Source organism: Manis pentadactyla, chromosome 4 (assembly GCF_030020395.1).
Source record: "Manis pentadactyla isolate mManPen7 chromosome 4, mManPen7.hap1, whole genome shotgun sequence".
In the NCBI taxonomy this organism is placed as follows: domain Eukaryota; kingdom Metazoa; phylum Chordata; class Mammalia; order Pholidota; family Manidae; genus Manis; species Manis pentadactyla.
This window is the reverse complement of record NC_080022.1, coordinates 56739593-56756247: the sequence shown is the minus strand read 5'-3', so window position 1 is coordinate 56756247 and position 16655 is coordinate 56739593. Positions and strand designations below refer to the sequence as shown.

Here is a 16655-nt window from a genome sequence, read left to right as displayed (position 1 = left end):
AGGGAATGGGGGACCCACTTAGCAACATCCACCTCCAAATGACACCAGTCCCTGGCGGGACAGGCTGCCAAGCAGACCCTGGAGTAGGACGCCAGCACCCGCCGGAGCTCCAAAGCCCGGGGGAGAGGAAGAGAGGGAGGCAGAGAGGAAGGGAGGAAGCGCGAGCGGGAGGGAGGCAGAAAGGGAGGGAGGCGGCGTCATGTGATCCGCTTCCCTGCTCCTTTAAGCGTCCACAGGCGGCGGAGCGGCCACAATCACAGCTCCGGGCATTGGGGGAGCCCGAGCCGGCTGTGCCGGGGGAATCCGTGCGGGCGCCTTCCGTCCCAGTCCCATCCTCGCCGCGCTCCCGTACCCTTGAAGTTTTGCAGCGCCCCAGAAAGGAGGCGAGGGAAGAGGGAGCGTGAGAGGAGAGGGAGCAAAAAGCACACCTAAAACATTTATTTCAAGGAGAGAAGAAAAAGGGGGGCGCAAAAATGGCTGGGGCAATTATAGAAAACATGAGCACCAAGAAGCTGTGCATTGTTGGTGGGATTCTGTTCGTGTTCCAAATCATCGCCTTTCTGGTGGGAGGCTTGATTGGTAAGTGTGAGAGCTGCAAACTTTTCCCCCTTTCTCTCTTTTCGGGCCCCTTCCCTCTTTGCCTCTCGGGCTACTTGTTACAGTATCACTGCCTTCCTTCTATGATCTAATTAGTCCGGCTATTGTGCTTAAGAAAGCAGAGCTCCATGGGGCTCCGTGGGGCACAATCCAGTCTAGTGGCTAAGAGAAAAGGAGGGGGAAAAGTTTTGGCCTAGTTTCAGTATCCACTTGAAAGGAAGGAGGGGGGTGGTGGGGGTGGGAATCTTAAGCATGGCGACGGATCGCGCGAGGAAGCTCTGGGTTACAAAGTTGGTTGCTGCTCCCCCTACCCCCGCTTTTTCCCGCGTTCCCCTCTTTTCCTCTCGATTCCCTCCCAGTCAGCACCCGGAGGGCAACGTAATCGACTTTAGTGAGAACAACAGAAGAGTCAGGGAACTGCGCCCGGCGCAAACCCGGAGCCGTGTTGCGGGGCTGGATCGTTGCATGCGTAAACGCGTATGGTCGTCTCGGCTAGGCGGTGAGAGTTTGCATTTTGGGGCCCTACCTTTGCGCCCGCGGCTTCCTAGTTCCTCCTCCCCGCGGTGGTGGAAGGAACAGGTCCGAGCTTTGGGTCCGGAGGCGGGGTGGGGTGGGGTGCAGTGGGAGAAAGTCGTTGGCTGGCGCTGCGGGAAGTTGGAGAGCTCTGACGGGAAAAGCGTATCCGAAAGGTGTTGCTTTTGGCCTCCTGCCCTCTCTCGAATCTCCCCTCCCCCACTCCTTGGCGCCCCGAAAGCCCGTGAGTTTGGAGTCCCTGGTCCCTCCTTGGCGCCTGGGAGAGCGCCCCTCCCCAGACACAGGCCCCTGCAGGTGACAGCTCCTTCGTCTCCCGGCCACGGCACCCGTCTTGGGATACCTCCCCTGGAGTGCGTCCCGCGGACCTCTCGGACCTAACAGGCTTCCGGGTGAAGAAGACGGGCTCATGGATCTTCCACTTGCAAAAACTCCCTCTGGCCGTCTCTCCATCTCCATCCATCCACCCGCCTCGCTGCACACTCGTGTACTGCCCCTGGAGATTTAGGACATCCCAGCACAAACTTCAGCGCCAACTTTGCAGCGGGCGCAGATAGGTTTTGCTTTCTTCGCTGATTTGTAAAACTTTGCAGAGTGGCGAGTCCGCGAAGGGGCTTTCTCCGTTTGTCCCTTTTTGAGAGCCGGCGCTTGTGCGGGCATCGTCGTGGTCGTGAGAACCACACAGGCTTGGGCACCTCGAGTCAAACGTGTGGCGTTTTGTCTCAAGACTTGAGTTTGATGGGAACAAATTAAAGAGAATCTGGTTCTGTAAGCCACTATAACATCCAAGCTAATTGTTTTAAACAAAGGAGAGTGGGTGAAGCTTCACTGACAGAAATTTCTGGAGGAGATCATGCCTTTCTTTTATGTAGGAATCCACAAAGCAGAAAGGGGTTCAGAGTTTTCCAAGCTCATATCCCCGATTTGGCCAAACAGTTTAATCTTATTCTTGGAACCTCTAGGCACCAAATACACACACACACTCACACACACACACTCTCTCTCTGTCTCTGGTTTGGCTTTCCTGTTAGGAGCTCCTGTTTACGTGCAATCTCCATGTTTCTCTGTATTGGATTTTTCGAGGCTCGTAATACATTCTCTGCTGGGAGCGTAAAGGCAGCCTATCCTGTGCCCTCACAGTGATTATGCAGCGGTTACAATTACACCTCTTGTCTCCCTTGATGAGCAGTTGCAGTTAGATGCCATTGGATCTTGTGTGATTTCAGTGGCAGACCATAATTAAAATTTCTTGCACCTTGTGCTTTCAGAATTAAATTGGCCTATTATCCCTGTCTGACCTTCATCCTCTTTGAGGTTTTTGCACAAGCAGCGAACCATTACACATAGTTCCCTGGCGTTTGTTGGTGTTTCTTTTTCGTTTTCTAGGAAGCTAATCTTCTAGCTTTGAAGTGCCCATTATCCACTGTTGTAGCGTTCTTTTAGGGCACTTCTGGAACTGGTATAATTTCTGGAATCTCAGTACTTTGGAGATGGTGGAAGGGCACTCATGGTGGCTGCTGGACATTAGAGTTGCCATTGAATCAGAACAGTTGTTTGTTCAAAGCACGGTTTGTCTGGAGTACGTGGTGCCCAGGGTTGTTTTTCCCAGACAACTTGGTTAGTGACCATACTTGATCACAATCTCAAAAAGTTAGTGATAGATTCTAACTGTAACTAGATTCCCCTCAATAAATAACTGCTTTAGTTCCAACTTACCTTTAGAGAGAAAACTATCTACATGTAACACTTGTTGGGGGAAAGTGTTACATAATTTTATTGCCTTTGTTTCCCTCCTTCCTCAGTTGCCAGGGCTATGTTCCCAGTTCTGGCCAGAACACTGGAAAGATGAGATCCAGTCTATCTTAAACATTTTGAATAGTGACTTAACTTTCATCTCAGCCATTTAGAGAGTAATTTTTTGCTGTTAAAAAAATAAACAAGATCCAAACAGGGAAAACCAGTAACAAAAGTCAGCAACATGTGTTCCCACCAAACGTCCCCAAACTGGAAAGCGGATTAAACTGAGTGGAGAATGGAGCACCAACAAAGTGGGCAAGTGGAATTAGCAGTTGAAGGAGCTGTTTGTAGGATGGGAAGTTGAAATTAAGTTCAGAAACCTCCTCCTCCTGTATCTCCAGTGAGAAGAGAGCTCCTTCATTGCTCATTTCCTCTAATGGGTAAGAAGTCGGTGCCCTGGGTATGAAATGTCTTTTTAGTACATCTGCAGAGGCCGAGTGAGAAGGTGAACTCTTTGCTTTGAATTGGCCAGAATGTATAATGTTACTTTTTGATCACTGTTGTCTTCCATGAAAGGAAACATTGCAGCCTATGAAGAGGAAGATCTCAATGGCAAGACTCCTGATTATAAGTACACCACACACATATACACAAAAACAAAACAAACATCAACTACCACCAGACAACAAGGACAAATTGCACACCCCGAAGTGACCAGGCAAATGAGTTAACCAATAGGTGGCAGCCTCCTTGTTGGTAGATTAATGAGTTTAAGATCCCTTTCGGTTACAAAAGCGTATGAATTTTTCAGTACTTAGAGTTTTATGTGATGTTTAGATAAGTTGCAGCTTTCTAGAATTGATGGGGAAAATTTAAACATTAAATAAGCAGATAAGAGGGATTGGCTCTTGATTTAGCAAGCTTAAATACTTCCCTACCCCAACAGCCTTCTTCAAACTTGTTTATTTGTTTTTGTCCTTGTTCTGTTTGTTTTTGCTGTGCCAGCATTTGTGTACCACTAAACCTTTAATGGGATTTTGTAAGAAGGCTGTGAAAAGCAGTAACTTAGATGGTAGAATTTGAGGTATTTAAAAATTCACCGAATTATGCCATGCTTTTGTAAAAACTTTGAGCCATAATAAAATCATGTATCTGATTGTTTTCTTATGTATTGAGGTTTCTTAGGTGGCTAGCTTCTTTAGTATTTAGAATTCATTTAAAAAGTTTAAGAAGCCCTGAAGGAAAAGAAAATATTTTTAAAGATATAGCTTAATCTTTATCCTCCTTAAAAATAAGCCCTGTAGAAAATTAAAATATATAATTTTCTTTTGATTTCACGTTTGGTGAATTTAGTTCATGGAGAGGCAGCTGCAGGGACGGTGGAAGGGGGGAGGGGAAGGAGAGCATGTGCCCTGAAACAAGAGTGCTGCCTACTAAAAATCACAAACTTGAATCCCTGGCCCTTTATGTGCAATTTGCTCAGCTTCAAATTAGTCATGTCTGGGGGATAAAATGCTTGAAAAAGCAGGTCACTGTTCCCACCTGTTCTGAAACTGTTAAGAGTATGAAGATTAGGACTGGATGAATAGAAAATGATTGTATTGTTTTAAGCATACCCATAAATGAAAATATTCTAAACTTCCAGTAAGTATCAACAAATTACCAATTTTTAAATGATTGTATTGTTTTAAGCATACCCATAAATGAAAATATTCTAAACTTCCAATAAGTATCAACAAATTACCAATTTTTAAATCCATAGGAAGGATTGCTTGCTTTCAAAAGCTCACTATATGAGCATCCTTTTCTTTTTTAATGCTGAGAATATTATGTGACTACATACTACACACATATGTAATCAGTTTTCTCAGTTTTTGCATGGATTTATCTACTGCTTTTCAGTGATATAGCCTGTATTATTGTGTTTGATTGTTTAAGTGGGAACTACCAGTGGTCTTGATTGTGGTCTGTATGTGTGAGTTTTTGTTTTACTTATTTGGAAGTTGCAAGATTTTCAGAAATTCAATAAAAGTGCAGTAAGGCAGAATATATAAGGGTTTGCATTCTAGTACATTAGATTTTAAGCTCGTGGTATTTATTGTATTTTAGCACATATTAATGCAATACTTATAATCTTGCAGTATTTGAGATCTGGTGAGAATCTTGAAAAGAACCAATTAGTTTGGCTTTTGATTGATGTTAACCCAGATTTTTCATATTTGATTCTGCTTTTGATTTTGTAAAATTTCAAATCTGACTAGACCATGTCATCTTTTTCTTTTTGTTAACTACTAGAATATCTTACGTAGTTTGTAAGAATACTGTGCAACCTCAAAAATTCTTATTATAAAAGGTGGAATTTTTTTATAACTGAAATTACATTATTTAACTTTTAAAAAACTACCTACTTGGTTATTGCAACAGAATCATGCTTGGGCTAATAATCTCTAATCATGCTTTCATCTAATCGTTCCATACTGTCTGTTTAACCTTCTCTTGGAACTTTTCGCTTTGCCCTACTCGAGGTGAAAAACGTTTCCTTGAGATAATAGTGTGATGTGTGGCTTTGTAAGATTTTCAAGTCCCCTGCCTGGGAGGCAGATCTACACACAAAGCCTTTCCTGGCTAGTTGACATTTTGCAATAATTTGGCCTTTAACATTTAAAAAAAAATCCATGTAAAACTGAAGAAAGATTCATGTTATCCTCTCCACAAAGGTGTTTCTATGGAGACTTAGAATTTGAGATTTTGTGAAGGTCCTTAGTTTAGAGCTCATGTGTGTCACCTACTAATGTGCAAAATATTGATTAGAACCTGCTGTGTGCTCAGCATAGGGCTGTCATGCTGACTAGATGGTAGGAAAGAGGGTAGGAAAGGGATCTTGAAGGCTGAGTAACCTGGGGGCTAGAAGTAGAAAAGAACCCCTTTAAACCAAGGTAGAAAAGAACCCCTCTTTAAACCAAGTTCACCAGTAGATTTCCTGTGATGTCATTTCTAGCATCAAGATAATGCTCACTCATTCACTAGGAATTTGAGAACATGGGAAATGAGAAGCCCTGTTAATTATACCGTCAAATAATTATATTAATTTTTCATCTTGAAATGAGTACATGCATAAAATAATAAATTTAGCATGTGTTAAATGCACACTGTGTGTGAAACCTTATCTAATTTAATCCACACAAAACCTTGACAACCTGGTACTGTTTTACCCATTTTACACATAAGTAAACTGAGGTGCAGAAAGTTCTAGTAAAATTGCTCAAGATTACCTAGGTAGACAGGATCAAAGCTGGGATTGGCTCTAGTCAATCTGATATCAGAGCCAGAAGTTAATCCTGTCGTACCTCCCAAAGCCTTGACTTTTAGGACTGAATAAAAATGGTTTGAATGTCAAAAGACATGATGAGTAGTGTACAAATGCAACTGATTTCTTGTTTTTAATCACTGAGTACATATCAAAAGGAAAAAAAAATCAAATATGATGATAAATGAAATAGTGTCTAGCTGTACATACCAAAGCAGTGCCTTGCCAAGGCTAAAGGAGGACACCTTTTGAGAAATCTGCAGATGCTTGTGCAACCAATTCTTGCAGTTTCTAACCAGTCCCGTAACTGTATCAATCATCCAATTGGTTGAGCAGCCAAGTTCATTAACCATAAAGTGTCTGAGTTCTGATAGCTTAAGGAAGATTACTTGATTTTATTTTCTCTAGTTAATGGTTTTAACATATTTATATGGCTATATAAGTCTGGACTTTTTCAAAGGAAGAGAAGGGAAGGAATCAGTTGAGGTTGGAGAGGATTCGAGAAGCTGTGGATTGGCAGTGATGGTAGAGCATTGAAAGAAGAGCCTCTTACTGAAAGTTGAAAATTTTGTTTCCCAAAGGAAGATTTTTGTTTGTATACATACCCAGGCCTAGTGTTAAGGACATTTCAAAGTAGAGGCTTCCATACTGACACTGTGAATAGGCACATTTTCTTCCTTGGAAAAACTGCTGATAGACTTTTTGTGTTGAAAGATTTAGAGCCTTCAACTTTGACAGAAACTCTTAAGAAATCATGGGAGACAGGGAGCATCAAGACCTGAAATGATCATGTCAGTTTCATTTAAGTCTTGTGTTTTCTCGGAAGTGTTGTAATAGGGGCCTAATAGAATAGACAAATGTGCCATATATGGACATTTCCCAAAGTGCCCCTTCCAGGCAGGGGACTTGAACATCTTACAAAGCCACACATCTCTGGGGTACCTATGGGAGTGAAGAGGAACTTTGAATTTCTCAACCTAAATGATGAAATGTTTTGCAATTTCCCTTTTCATAATAAGCAAATCTGAAAGGATTATTAAATAACAGCAAAAAACAACTCGTATGTTTCAGAATACAAAAATACTAAGGTTCTGTAGCCTTTTTGCCTTTTACTACTACTTGTCTCTCCCCTTGTCCCACCATGTTCCACCTCCAGTTAAATTTTGTAGGGGAGCAAAAACAATGATCAGATTGTCATCTGACCAGTAGTGAGGGATTTGTTGCTTTTTGAAGATTTATTGGGTGACTTTGGAAAACATTTTACAGGTATTGGTTCATTTAATGAATGATCATAGAACCTAGAGAAGCAGGTACTTTGTCCCATTCTCAGATGAATGTGACGCTCAGTAAAGGATCTTTTCAGAGGACACAGAGATAGTAAATAAGAGAGTTGGCATTCAACCCATGATCCATAACTGAGGCCTGAGCCTTGCTCTTAAGTTCAATGCCACTCTTCTCTTATTGTCCCTTCAATTTATTTGGGAAACAAAGAAATCAAGTGTGATAAAACTAATTATACATAGATTCGATAGAAGATGAAACTCATTCTCCCCTTTTTCTCCTTCTACCCCTTTCCCAAACCACATACTCCCATCACTGCATGGGTACTAATCATTGACCTAGTTACTTCCTAAACAAATTATCCCAATTCCAAATGCATTAAGCCCTGACACTAGTCATTGTAAATGGTGGCCAGTGCTTGTGGGCCATGCTGGGAAGGGCTAAACCTGAGAAATTACATGCCTGCTCCCCCCAAAATGAAATTATTACATACAGCAAAGAGTGAATGAGAACTATAATTGAAAATGTGTTGAAATAACCCCCAAATGCCACCTGTACTTAGAATACATAATAGGTCCTGAATATAGCTATAGATTTTGAGTACAAGAGAGGGGAACGAGGGTGTGGAGATGGAGTAGAATATGGACTCAGAAATGAAAAACTAAGGCCTTTATAAGCATGTAAGACTGTCTCTTTGTAGCATAGCTTATTCTTGGATTTCCCAAACCTCCTTCCAATGCCACCTACACCCTCCAAACTGAGCTAGTGTATCTTTCTGCTGTTTAAATCCAGGGCCTTCAAGTGCAATTTTTAACTTTTCCCTCCTTTTCCTTCCTACTCCATTCTTTTAATATTCCCTGGTAAAGGGGTGTTCTTTCTTTGCTGGCCCACGGGAATTATAGGGCCTTCTTCTTAAACTTCTAGTTAATTCTCTGGGTTACCTGAGAGGTAAACGAAAGAAGAGGCATGTAATTCTGTTTGTTTTGACGAGGCATTTTGGTTTTTCTTAAGAAGATAATGGGTCTGTAAATGACTGGCTCAGTTTTTTTTTTCAAGTCCCAGATTAATAAAGCTAAGCTTATGAGAACTGGTTGGGGGCCAGTTAACAGCCATTAGTCCTGGCTGAGCCCCTCACAAGGAGAGAGCTCCCGTTCTTAAGGCAGCATCACGAAGTGGAGAGAAACCTGGCTTCAGCTCTGCAGATGACCTGCTATCTCAAGCAAGTTACAGAAAGCTCCTTGGCTTCCACCCTCATCTGTGATGTGGGATAGCTCCTCCGTCTTGTGGATGATTGGTTTGGGGAATCCACTGTCTCAAGGACATGGCACCCAATGGGTTGTGTCATTGAACCAGGCCCGCGTGATTCCCAGAGGGTTTTTGTTAAAACCATCCACTTAACCCCATGTCCATCTCTCCTACTCTTCTTTCTCTCTTGTTCTCTGTTTCTAGATGTGGGGATCTTAACCATGATATTGTTTCTGTTCAGTTTCATCTTGTGTCACCAGCACTTTGTCAAACGTCTCCAAATTCTTCGATCTATTGAAACAGAATGAATGAGAATGGCCCAGAGCTTTACTTGATTTTAATTTGAAAGTACCCAGAGAGGCCATCCTGCTTTCAAACATTAATTCCCCATATTACAACCAAATGTCTCATAATGAACCTTTCCAAAATTATAGATATTACTATAGTTGCAGATAACTAGTAAATAACACAAGTCTAAAGCATGCACATTTTCCTCCCAGGAGAACTGCTCACCTTTTTATTTTTTTATTTTAAAAAATTTTTTATTAAGGTATGATTGATATACACTCTTATGAAGGTTTCACATGAAAAAACAATGTGGTTACTACATTTACCATATTATCAAGTCCCCACCCATTGCAGTCACTGTCCATCAGTGTAGTAGGTTGCAACAGATCCACTATATGCCTTCTCTGTGCTACACTGTTCTCCCCATGATCCCCCCACACCATGTGTACTAAGCATAATACCCCTCAGTCCCCTTCTCACCCGCCCTCCCACACCCCTCCCCTTTGGTAACCACTAGTTCATTCTTGGAGTCTCTGAGTCTGCTGCCATTTTGTTCCTTCAGTTTTGCTTCATTGTTATACTCCACAAATGAGGGAAATCATTTGTCATTTGTCTTTCTCCGCCTGGCTTATTTCACTGAGCATAATGCCCTCCAGCTCCATCCGTAGAACTGCTCATCTTTTACTAGAGGTCTGTATATTATTTTTGCTTTATATACAGTCTTAATAGAGCTTGGTTATGTTATTTTCTAAGTCTGCAGCAGTTGGGATGATTTGCCACCAAAACCCACTGGCAGCAGACAGATGTAGGAGGGTTGTAGGTAAAACAAGAAGACAAAGGAAGAGAAAGGAACAATGCCCAGGATTCTGGGGTCTCTGGGATACAGGGGAGTCATTTCATACCCAGTAGCCCCCTTGGTGCCATCGTTCCATTATAGGCTGATACGTTAATTGACTGAATTCTGAAATTGTGTGATCTTATTACATGCCATGAGTGCAGCTTTTTGGGTCCACTGTATCTATAGACTTGGGCAGTGTTTGTGCTGAATGGAAACTGTGGGGCTTGTCACTGTTTAATTATAAAGATGAAAGGGCTTTGGAGACCAGCTTGTCCTGCCTCTTTTGAGGAAGAGTCCCAGAAAAGGGAAATAACTCAGTTTTTACAGTTACAGGCAGAGCCATGGCTTGGCCTCAGGTTCCTTAGCCAGTCAGCACTCTGGGCAGGTATCTCCTTGTGGGTTTCAGCATGAAGATCAACTGATTTCTGCCTGAGACTATGGAGTTATATGAAGAAAATACCCAATGTGTGGTTCTTACAGTTCTACTGACTTTTCTGTTACTTGAAAATAAAATAGCAGTCACTTCAGTGTCTTCTCCCTCTTGCCTTTGTATACTTAATATTCTTAGTGAATCTCTTCCAGAAAAATAGAATTACATACAGTTTTGTGCTGTTACATGTGGATTGTAAAGAAAACCACAGAGTTAAAAGAACAGTAACAGCTAAATTCCTTCCCTGCTTACTAACAGTGTGGTGCAGTCCTTTCCTCCTGCTTGAGAAAAGGGTATAAATTTTTAAAAAATCCCTTAACTATGATCCTTACAAGTCTAACTGAAGTACCATCCTCCTGTTTAGTTTTAACACTTAATCAGTCTGAAGCTTCTTTGTCTAAGATTCTGTAACTAACTTCTGTGCTTTCAGGGGATGTTTGCAGTAGGCATAATTCTAAAGCTGTAGTGAGTTTCAGGGAAGTGACATGCCCTGTATTTTTTTGGTCTGTTTTACATTCAAAACGAGCAACAGAATTGTTTATCCGTTAGCTCTGCCACTTCCTCACACTGAAGGTAATTGCAAGCAGAAAATTCAAATTGTTCATTTGTGTTGCTTTTTAGATTCTACATATAAGTGAAATCATATGGTATTTCTCTGCCTGACTAATTTTTACTTAACATAGTACTGTCTAGGTCCATCCATGCTGTTGCAAATGGCAAGATTTCATTCTTTTTTATGGCTGAGTAATATTCCATTGTATTTGTATGCCACAGCTTCTTTATCTATTGATCTGTCAATGCACACTTAAGTTGCTTCCCTATCCTGGCTATTGTAAACAGTGCTGCAGTAATCAGGGGTACATATATCTTTTCAAGTTAATGTCATGATTTCCTTTGGGTAAATACCCACAAGTGGAATTACAGGATCATATGGCATTTCTCTTCTTAATTTTTCGAGGAGCCTTCATCCTGTTTTCTGTAGTGACCACACCAGTGTACTTTATCACCAACAGTGCATGAGGGCTCCCTTTTCTCCACATCCTCGCTCACACTTGTCACTCATTGCCTTTTGATATTAGTTACTGTGACTGGTGTGAAGTGATATCTCACTGTGGTTTTGATTTGCATTCCCCTGATGGTGAGTAATGCTGAGCATCTTTTCATGTGTCTTTTGGTCATCTGAATGTCTTCTATTCAGTTAAGATATCTGGATATCTATTCAGTTCTTCTGCCTATTTTTTAATTGGATTATTTGCTTTTTTAGTGTTGAGTTACTTGAGTTCTTTGTATATTTTGGATATTAACCCCTTATTGGATATATCATTTGCAGATATATTCTCCCATTCAGTAGGTTTCCTTTTCATTTTGTTGATGGTTTCCTTCTCTGTTTAGAAGCTTAAATTTGATGTGGTCCCACTTGTTTATTTTTGCTTTTGTTGCCCTTGTGTTTGGAGTCGGATCCAGAAAAATCATCACCAAGACTGATGTTAACGAGCTTATTACCTGTGTCTTTTTATAGGAGTTCTATGTTTTCAAGTTTTACATTCAAGTCTTTAGTCCATTTTGGGTTAATTGTTGTGTATGGTATAAGATAGGGGTCTGGCTTCATTCTTTTGCATGTAGCTGTCCAGTTTTCCCAACACCACTGGAGAGACTGCCCTTGCCCTGTTGTGTATTATTGTCATGAATCTTGACTCTTAAGTCTCTAACATGCTTACCCTCAGGTGAGCATAGCCAAAAAGCTGGGTTTCATATTTTGTTAAATCTAGCCTTCTCTCAAGGCAATTTAGGTCTTTTTGAGGTCCTGTTCCATTTACTCTGGGTTCCTATTTATTTTATCTGCTCTCATTTAGGTTGTAACTTGCCTGAGAATGGAATGCCTCAAATGTGGAAAAGACACCTTCCCACATTCCTTTCTTTACTCTGTTGTGTTGAGCTAGTTCTGGCTTGTGTGAAGCAGGCTGCAACTTTAGCCCCTGAGTGCCTGGGCTAAGGGAAGTTGTAGATAAGGTTTTTACTGAGGCTTTGAAAAGACTGCACAATGGGGCCTTCCCGTCACTTGTAGAACCTGCCTCTACTTAGAAAGGATCAGCGTCTTCTGAATTAGGAGACAGGATGGAGTGGGGTTGATGGCGCTTGGTTGTGACCTTAGACGTCCTTTTCCTTATAGAACTTGGAGGTTATGAGAGAGCTGGTGTTAAATCTTGGCATCATTCTTTGAACATGCCCAAACAGAACAGAGTTTTGCTCAATGAGAACATGGCATTTCTGGATAATAGTTGATGAAAGAAAGACAGGATAATCTGTAGGCGTTCAACATTTTTAAACTAAAAGGACAGTAAGGTCATCTTTCAATTAACATTTGTTTCTTTTCTTTCAGATATCAGAAGAATTCCTCCATTTATTTCCCTTTTCCCTATCCCACCCAGCTTTTAGAAAAAGAACATGTAGTTTGGGAGAAGGATGAACATACAATTAGGATTTGAACCAAATCAGCATCAGTATATATTTGAGTGATACTATTTCTGGGTCAAGACCTGAGTTAGGTACTGATACCAGCTCTGTCCAAGAAGGCATTAACTCTCCCTATATCTCACTGTAGATTAACTCTCCCTGCTAAGCAGAACTACTGCCATAATATTGAAAGTTGCCTCTGATAATTTGGGCTTCTTATAGGATTCCTAGGAAATGGTCATTATCCAAACAATGTGGTGGTGGGTTCAAGATTTTCCATATGTGATGTTCTGTTCAGGGACAAACTTACTGATCCTTCTGTTCAAAGTGATCACATTTCTAATTGGCAGCATGTGTACTATGGTTGATCAATGGATGTGGTCTGTTTGTTATCAAATTTCTTTGTAACCTGGATGAACCACTTATACACTGTGAACCTCAGTTTTCTCACCTAAGAATTTATTCTTCACAGGGAAGTTGTGGGGTTTTAAATGAGAGAACATAAGTTAACTGTACATACATGTTAGAGCAATCAAAATGTTAGTTATTTCCCAGAATTAGAAGTTGTCAATAACTTTTTAATTTTTTTAATTTTATTTCTTTATTTTTTTTTGAGTAATCTATGTCTGATTAGGTCCATGGAAGTTTATTTCTGCCTTATACTGGGTTATGTAAAATTAGAAACCCAGCAACCTTACTTGATAGTCTTCCCTTAGGCATAATCTATGCCAGCTAATAGTTCAAGAAGCATGTCATTTGCATGTTTGGTCAATTAGAGGGATTAACTTACTTTTTGATCCAGTTAGTGGTAGTTTTTACCATGGTTTAATTTGAGTCTTAGATTTTGTGTTTTACAACCCTGGGTCAGTTTTGATGGCTCATTATAGCACAGATAAGCCCAGGTAGCAAGACTTTTAAACAGATATCACTTAATAAGTGGAAGATACATTTCCATCATGTTTGCTGCAAAGCGAATCCCAGTTGTTCCTCTGTTTTACATTATAAAATTGAAGTCATTCTCCATTGGGAATCTTTTTTGCTTCTAGATATAATGTAAATGACAAAGATCTTTGAAAATCATGCTTCAAGGAAAAGATGATCTTTTTCTTATAAAATATTAACCATTCTGAAACATAGGCTAGAATTACAGTGCTGTATTAAAAGAAATGAGGAATAAAAAATGAAGATACAACCCCTGCCTGTCTGAAAGCAACAAAAGAAAAAATGGTCTAATTTGCTCACCTTTCTCTTCAGTGGTTATCACAGGGTGGTAATGCAGTTTGGGTGCTGAAGAAGGAAACAGGTCAGTGCCTGGCCTTTTGGGCCCATTGCAGACGTAGCTAAAATGCTTCAGCTTTAAGGTCTGCCCTAAGATTTGAAACATTATATCCTGGGCTAGTCTTTTATAACTTAAATGAGGTGAGTTTTATTTTCATTTATCTGAACCTAAAAGATTATGACACCTTCATGGCTTGTATGCTTAGATATAAAAATAAAAACATATAATTTTTAAAGTTTTCTTTCTAAAATTCTCCTCCTAGGAACCTTCTTCTATTTAATACTGTGGAAACGAAGGCCTAGAGAAGTCATAGTGAGAGTTAAGATTTGAACCAAATGTTCTGACCACTAGTAGGGAGAGTTTCAATATCTATGCCTATTGTTATGCAGATTACCATTGCATCTGGCCTATGTATTTGGTCTTTGGCTATAGAGATGTGGAATTGATTGGGACTGATTGTCCATACTGGTTGATAAGTTTGCTGGGAGGAAGGGAACACACACTAAGTATACATATTTCTAGATTTTGAATATTCAGATGTAAACATCAAATAATTAAACTGTCATGTGTTGTTTTGAGAAGTAAATATGTTTCTTCTGCTCCATGAGGACTGGATTTTAAAGGCTTCTTTAAGACCACACAGTTTATTTAATTTTCTATAGACTTTCAGACTTTCCCATCTAAGAATTTTGCATGTGTATTTATGGTTTTTAGAGATTGATAATGTATTTCTGGTGTCAGTTTTTATAAGTGCCCTTGACAAGAAAGCATAATACATTCAAATAAGCACCTCTGCATTCTGTTGTGTTCAGCCTGTGGATCGGTGGGTGGGAATGCATTCATCCACACATTCTTCCAGGTTCTTGAACAGCACTAAACCCGGCTGTGCTGAATGTGTGCCTGAGGGCAAAGACGAACTTGGGCCTGTTGGCTTTGTAGTGGAATCAGGTAGAGAGGTGGAAACAGATTTGAGAACCAGATGTAAACTGAAAGGGAAGGAAGCAAACACAAAGGCTGGACAGGGGCTTCTCTTAAGTTAGACCTTCTTGGTAGAGGTTGGAGTATTTTTTTTTTAAGGGGGTGGATACAGTAAGGGAAGAAGGAGGGGGAGTAATGGTGGTTTGGAGAGAAAATAGGGTCTTGAAAGGAAGGCAACAGGAATTCTTCCTCAGCTGGGTCATCATGTCATCATGCATTCCCTACCTCTAAAAATTTTTTTTTTTTTGCTATGGACCCATCCACTACTTTAAAGACTAGGTAAAACTCCACTGGAAATGGGAGTTTGCTATTCTAAATGTAAGCAACAGCTTTGGGGGCTGGAGGACTTGATACAAATCCAGTCCTGGCCCCAACATTTGCTAGCTATAAGGCCTTGAATTTGAGATTAAGTTACTTAAATCTCAGAGCCTGAATTTCCTGATCTCTTAAATGGCTAAAATGGGAGTAGTAATGCTCATCTCATGACATTGCTATAAGGATTAGATGACATAATATGTGAAATGACTAAATGAAATAGTATGTATACAGTGACTGGCATATAGTAAACATTTAGGTTATGCTCAGTATTATTTTATTATTGGTCTTATTTTAACTCAGGAGTGAGTTCTTAGAGTCATATCACCTGGAGTCTTTAGGGAGGCTGGTATAAATTTTTCTGTCTGCTCTGAACCTGGCTATATGGGTTCAGAGAGTTAGAGATGATTCTAGAATCAGGCTTAGCTTGCTTGTGAGAATTTAAAATCTAGTGACTAGAAACATGTATTTTTGTCCTCTTCCAATTTTTTTTAATGTTTTTGAATAGGAATACAATGATGTTAAAGGAATCAAAACAGAAAAAAATCCTCCTGAAATCCATCCATTTTAATATAACAATCCCATGTTAATTTTTTACTCTTTCACCTCCTTGAATATAAGAAATATAAAAGCTCAGCTAGCAGAGGCTCAAAAGTTTATTGTTTATATCTACCAGTTGTATGTTTGCTTTGGAAATTCAGCAGTCAGTTCCCCCTCTTCTCCTTCCAAATGCTTCTCTAATACTTAACTCAAGATTGCTTGTTGAACCATTGAACCATGGGAAATTCATTTTCAGAATCTGTTTAATTGCTGTGAGACTTTTAATTTGTTCTGGATGATGGTGCTAATGTCTGGGAACTGGGACTGAAGCCCTCCGAAGTTGTTAATTCAATCAGCCACTGTGCCCTTGCCATGCCTAATGAAGGGGGGCCTTCCAGATCCCTCTCACAAAGAGGCTGGGTCCCTCCTGACCACCTCGTCAAAAATGAATAAGAGGGGCCCCACAGTTAGGTTGAACACTTGAGGCAAATTACCAGGGTGTCAGTCCACATTATCCAAAGCCCTGGGTTGTAATTCCTAAAATAATTATTCTGTAGGTTTTATGTGGGACCCCAGAGTTTTAAGGCATGCGTTTTGTGTGCATGTTGTTCATACCTGCTAATCTGCACAATTCTCTAATCACTGAGGTTCTGTTGTGGCTCTGTCTATAATCTGTAAATCATAAACAACACCCCTAGACGATTGATATTCCTGTTAACCACTAAAGTTTTCCATGGCGTGACTGGTGAAAGCTTGCTCTGTCCTCATGATAAATTAGCTTGTTTATTCCTCTTCTGCTTATTTCTATCCTGCTGTTGATTAGTGTAATGAAGCA

At 40.5% G+C, this 16655-nt stretch overlaps 1 protein-coding gene across 4 annotated transcripts in view; it reads left to right on the top strand.

The window, feature by feature from the left end:
• Positions 1–215: 215 nt before the first annotated feature.
• WLS (Wnt ligand secretion mediator) overlaps positions 216–16655 on the top strand; it is a 96921-nt gene continuing 80481 nt past the window's right edge. The window contains exons 1-2 of one of the 4 annotated variants that reach the window (XM_057500312.1): positions 217–579; positions 957–1096. In XM_057500312.1, coding sequence (XP_057356295.1) covers positions 1063–1096 — 34 coding nt within the window. In that variant the 5' untranslated portion in view covers positions 217–579; positions 957–1062. Of the gene's footprint in view, positions 580–956; positions 1097–16655 lie in introns of all 4 variants that reach the window. The other 3 variants (XM_036910795.2, XM_057500313.1, XM_036910794.2) reach the window with 3 other exon arrangements.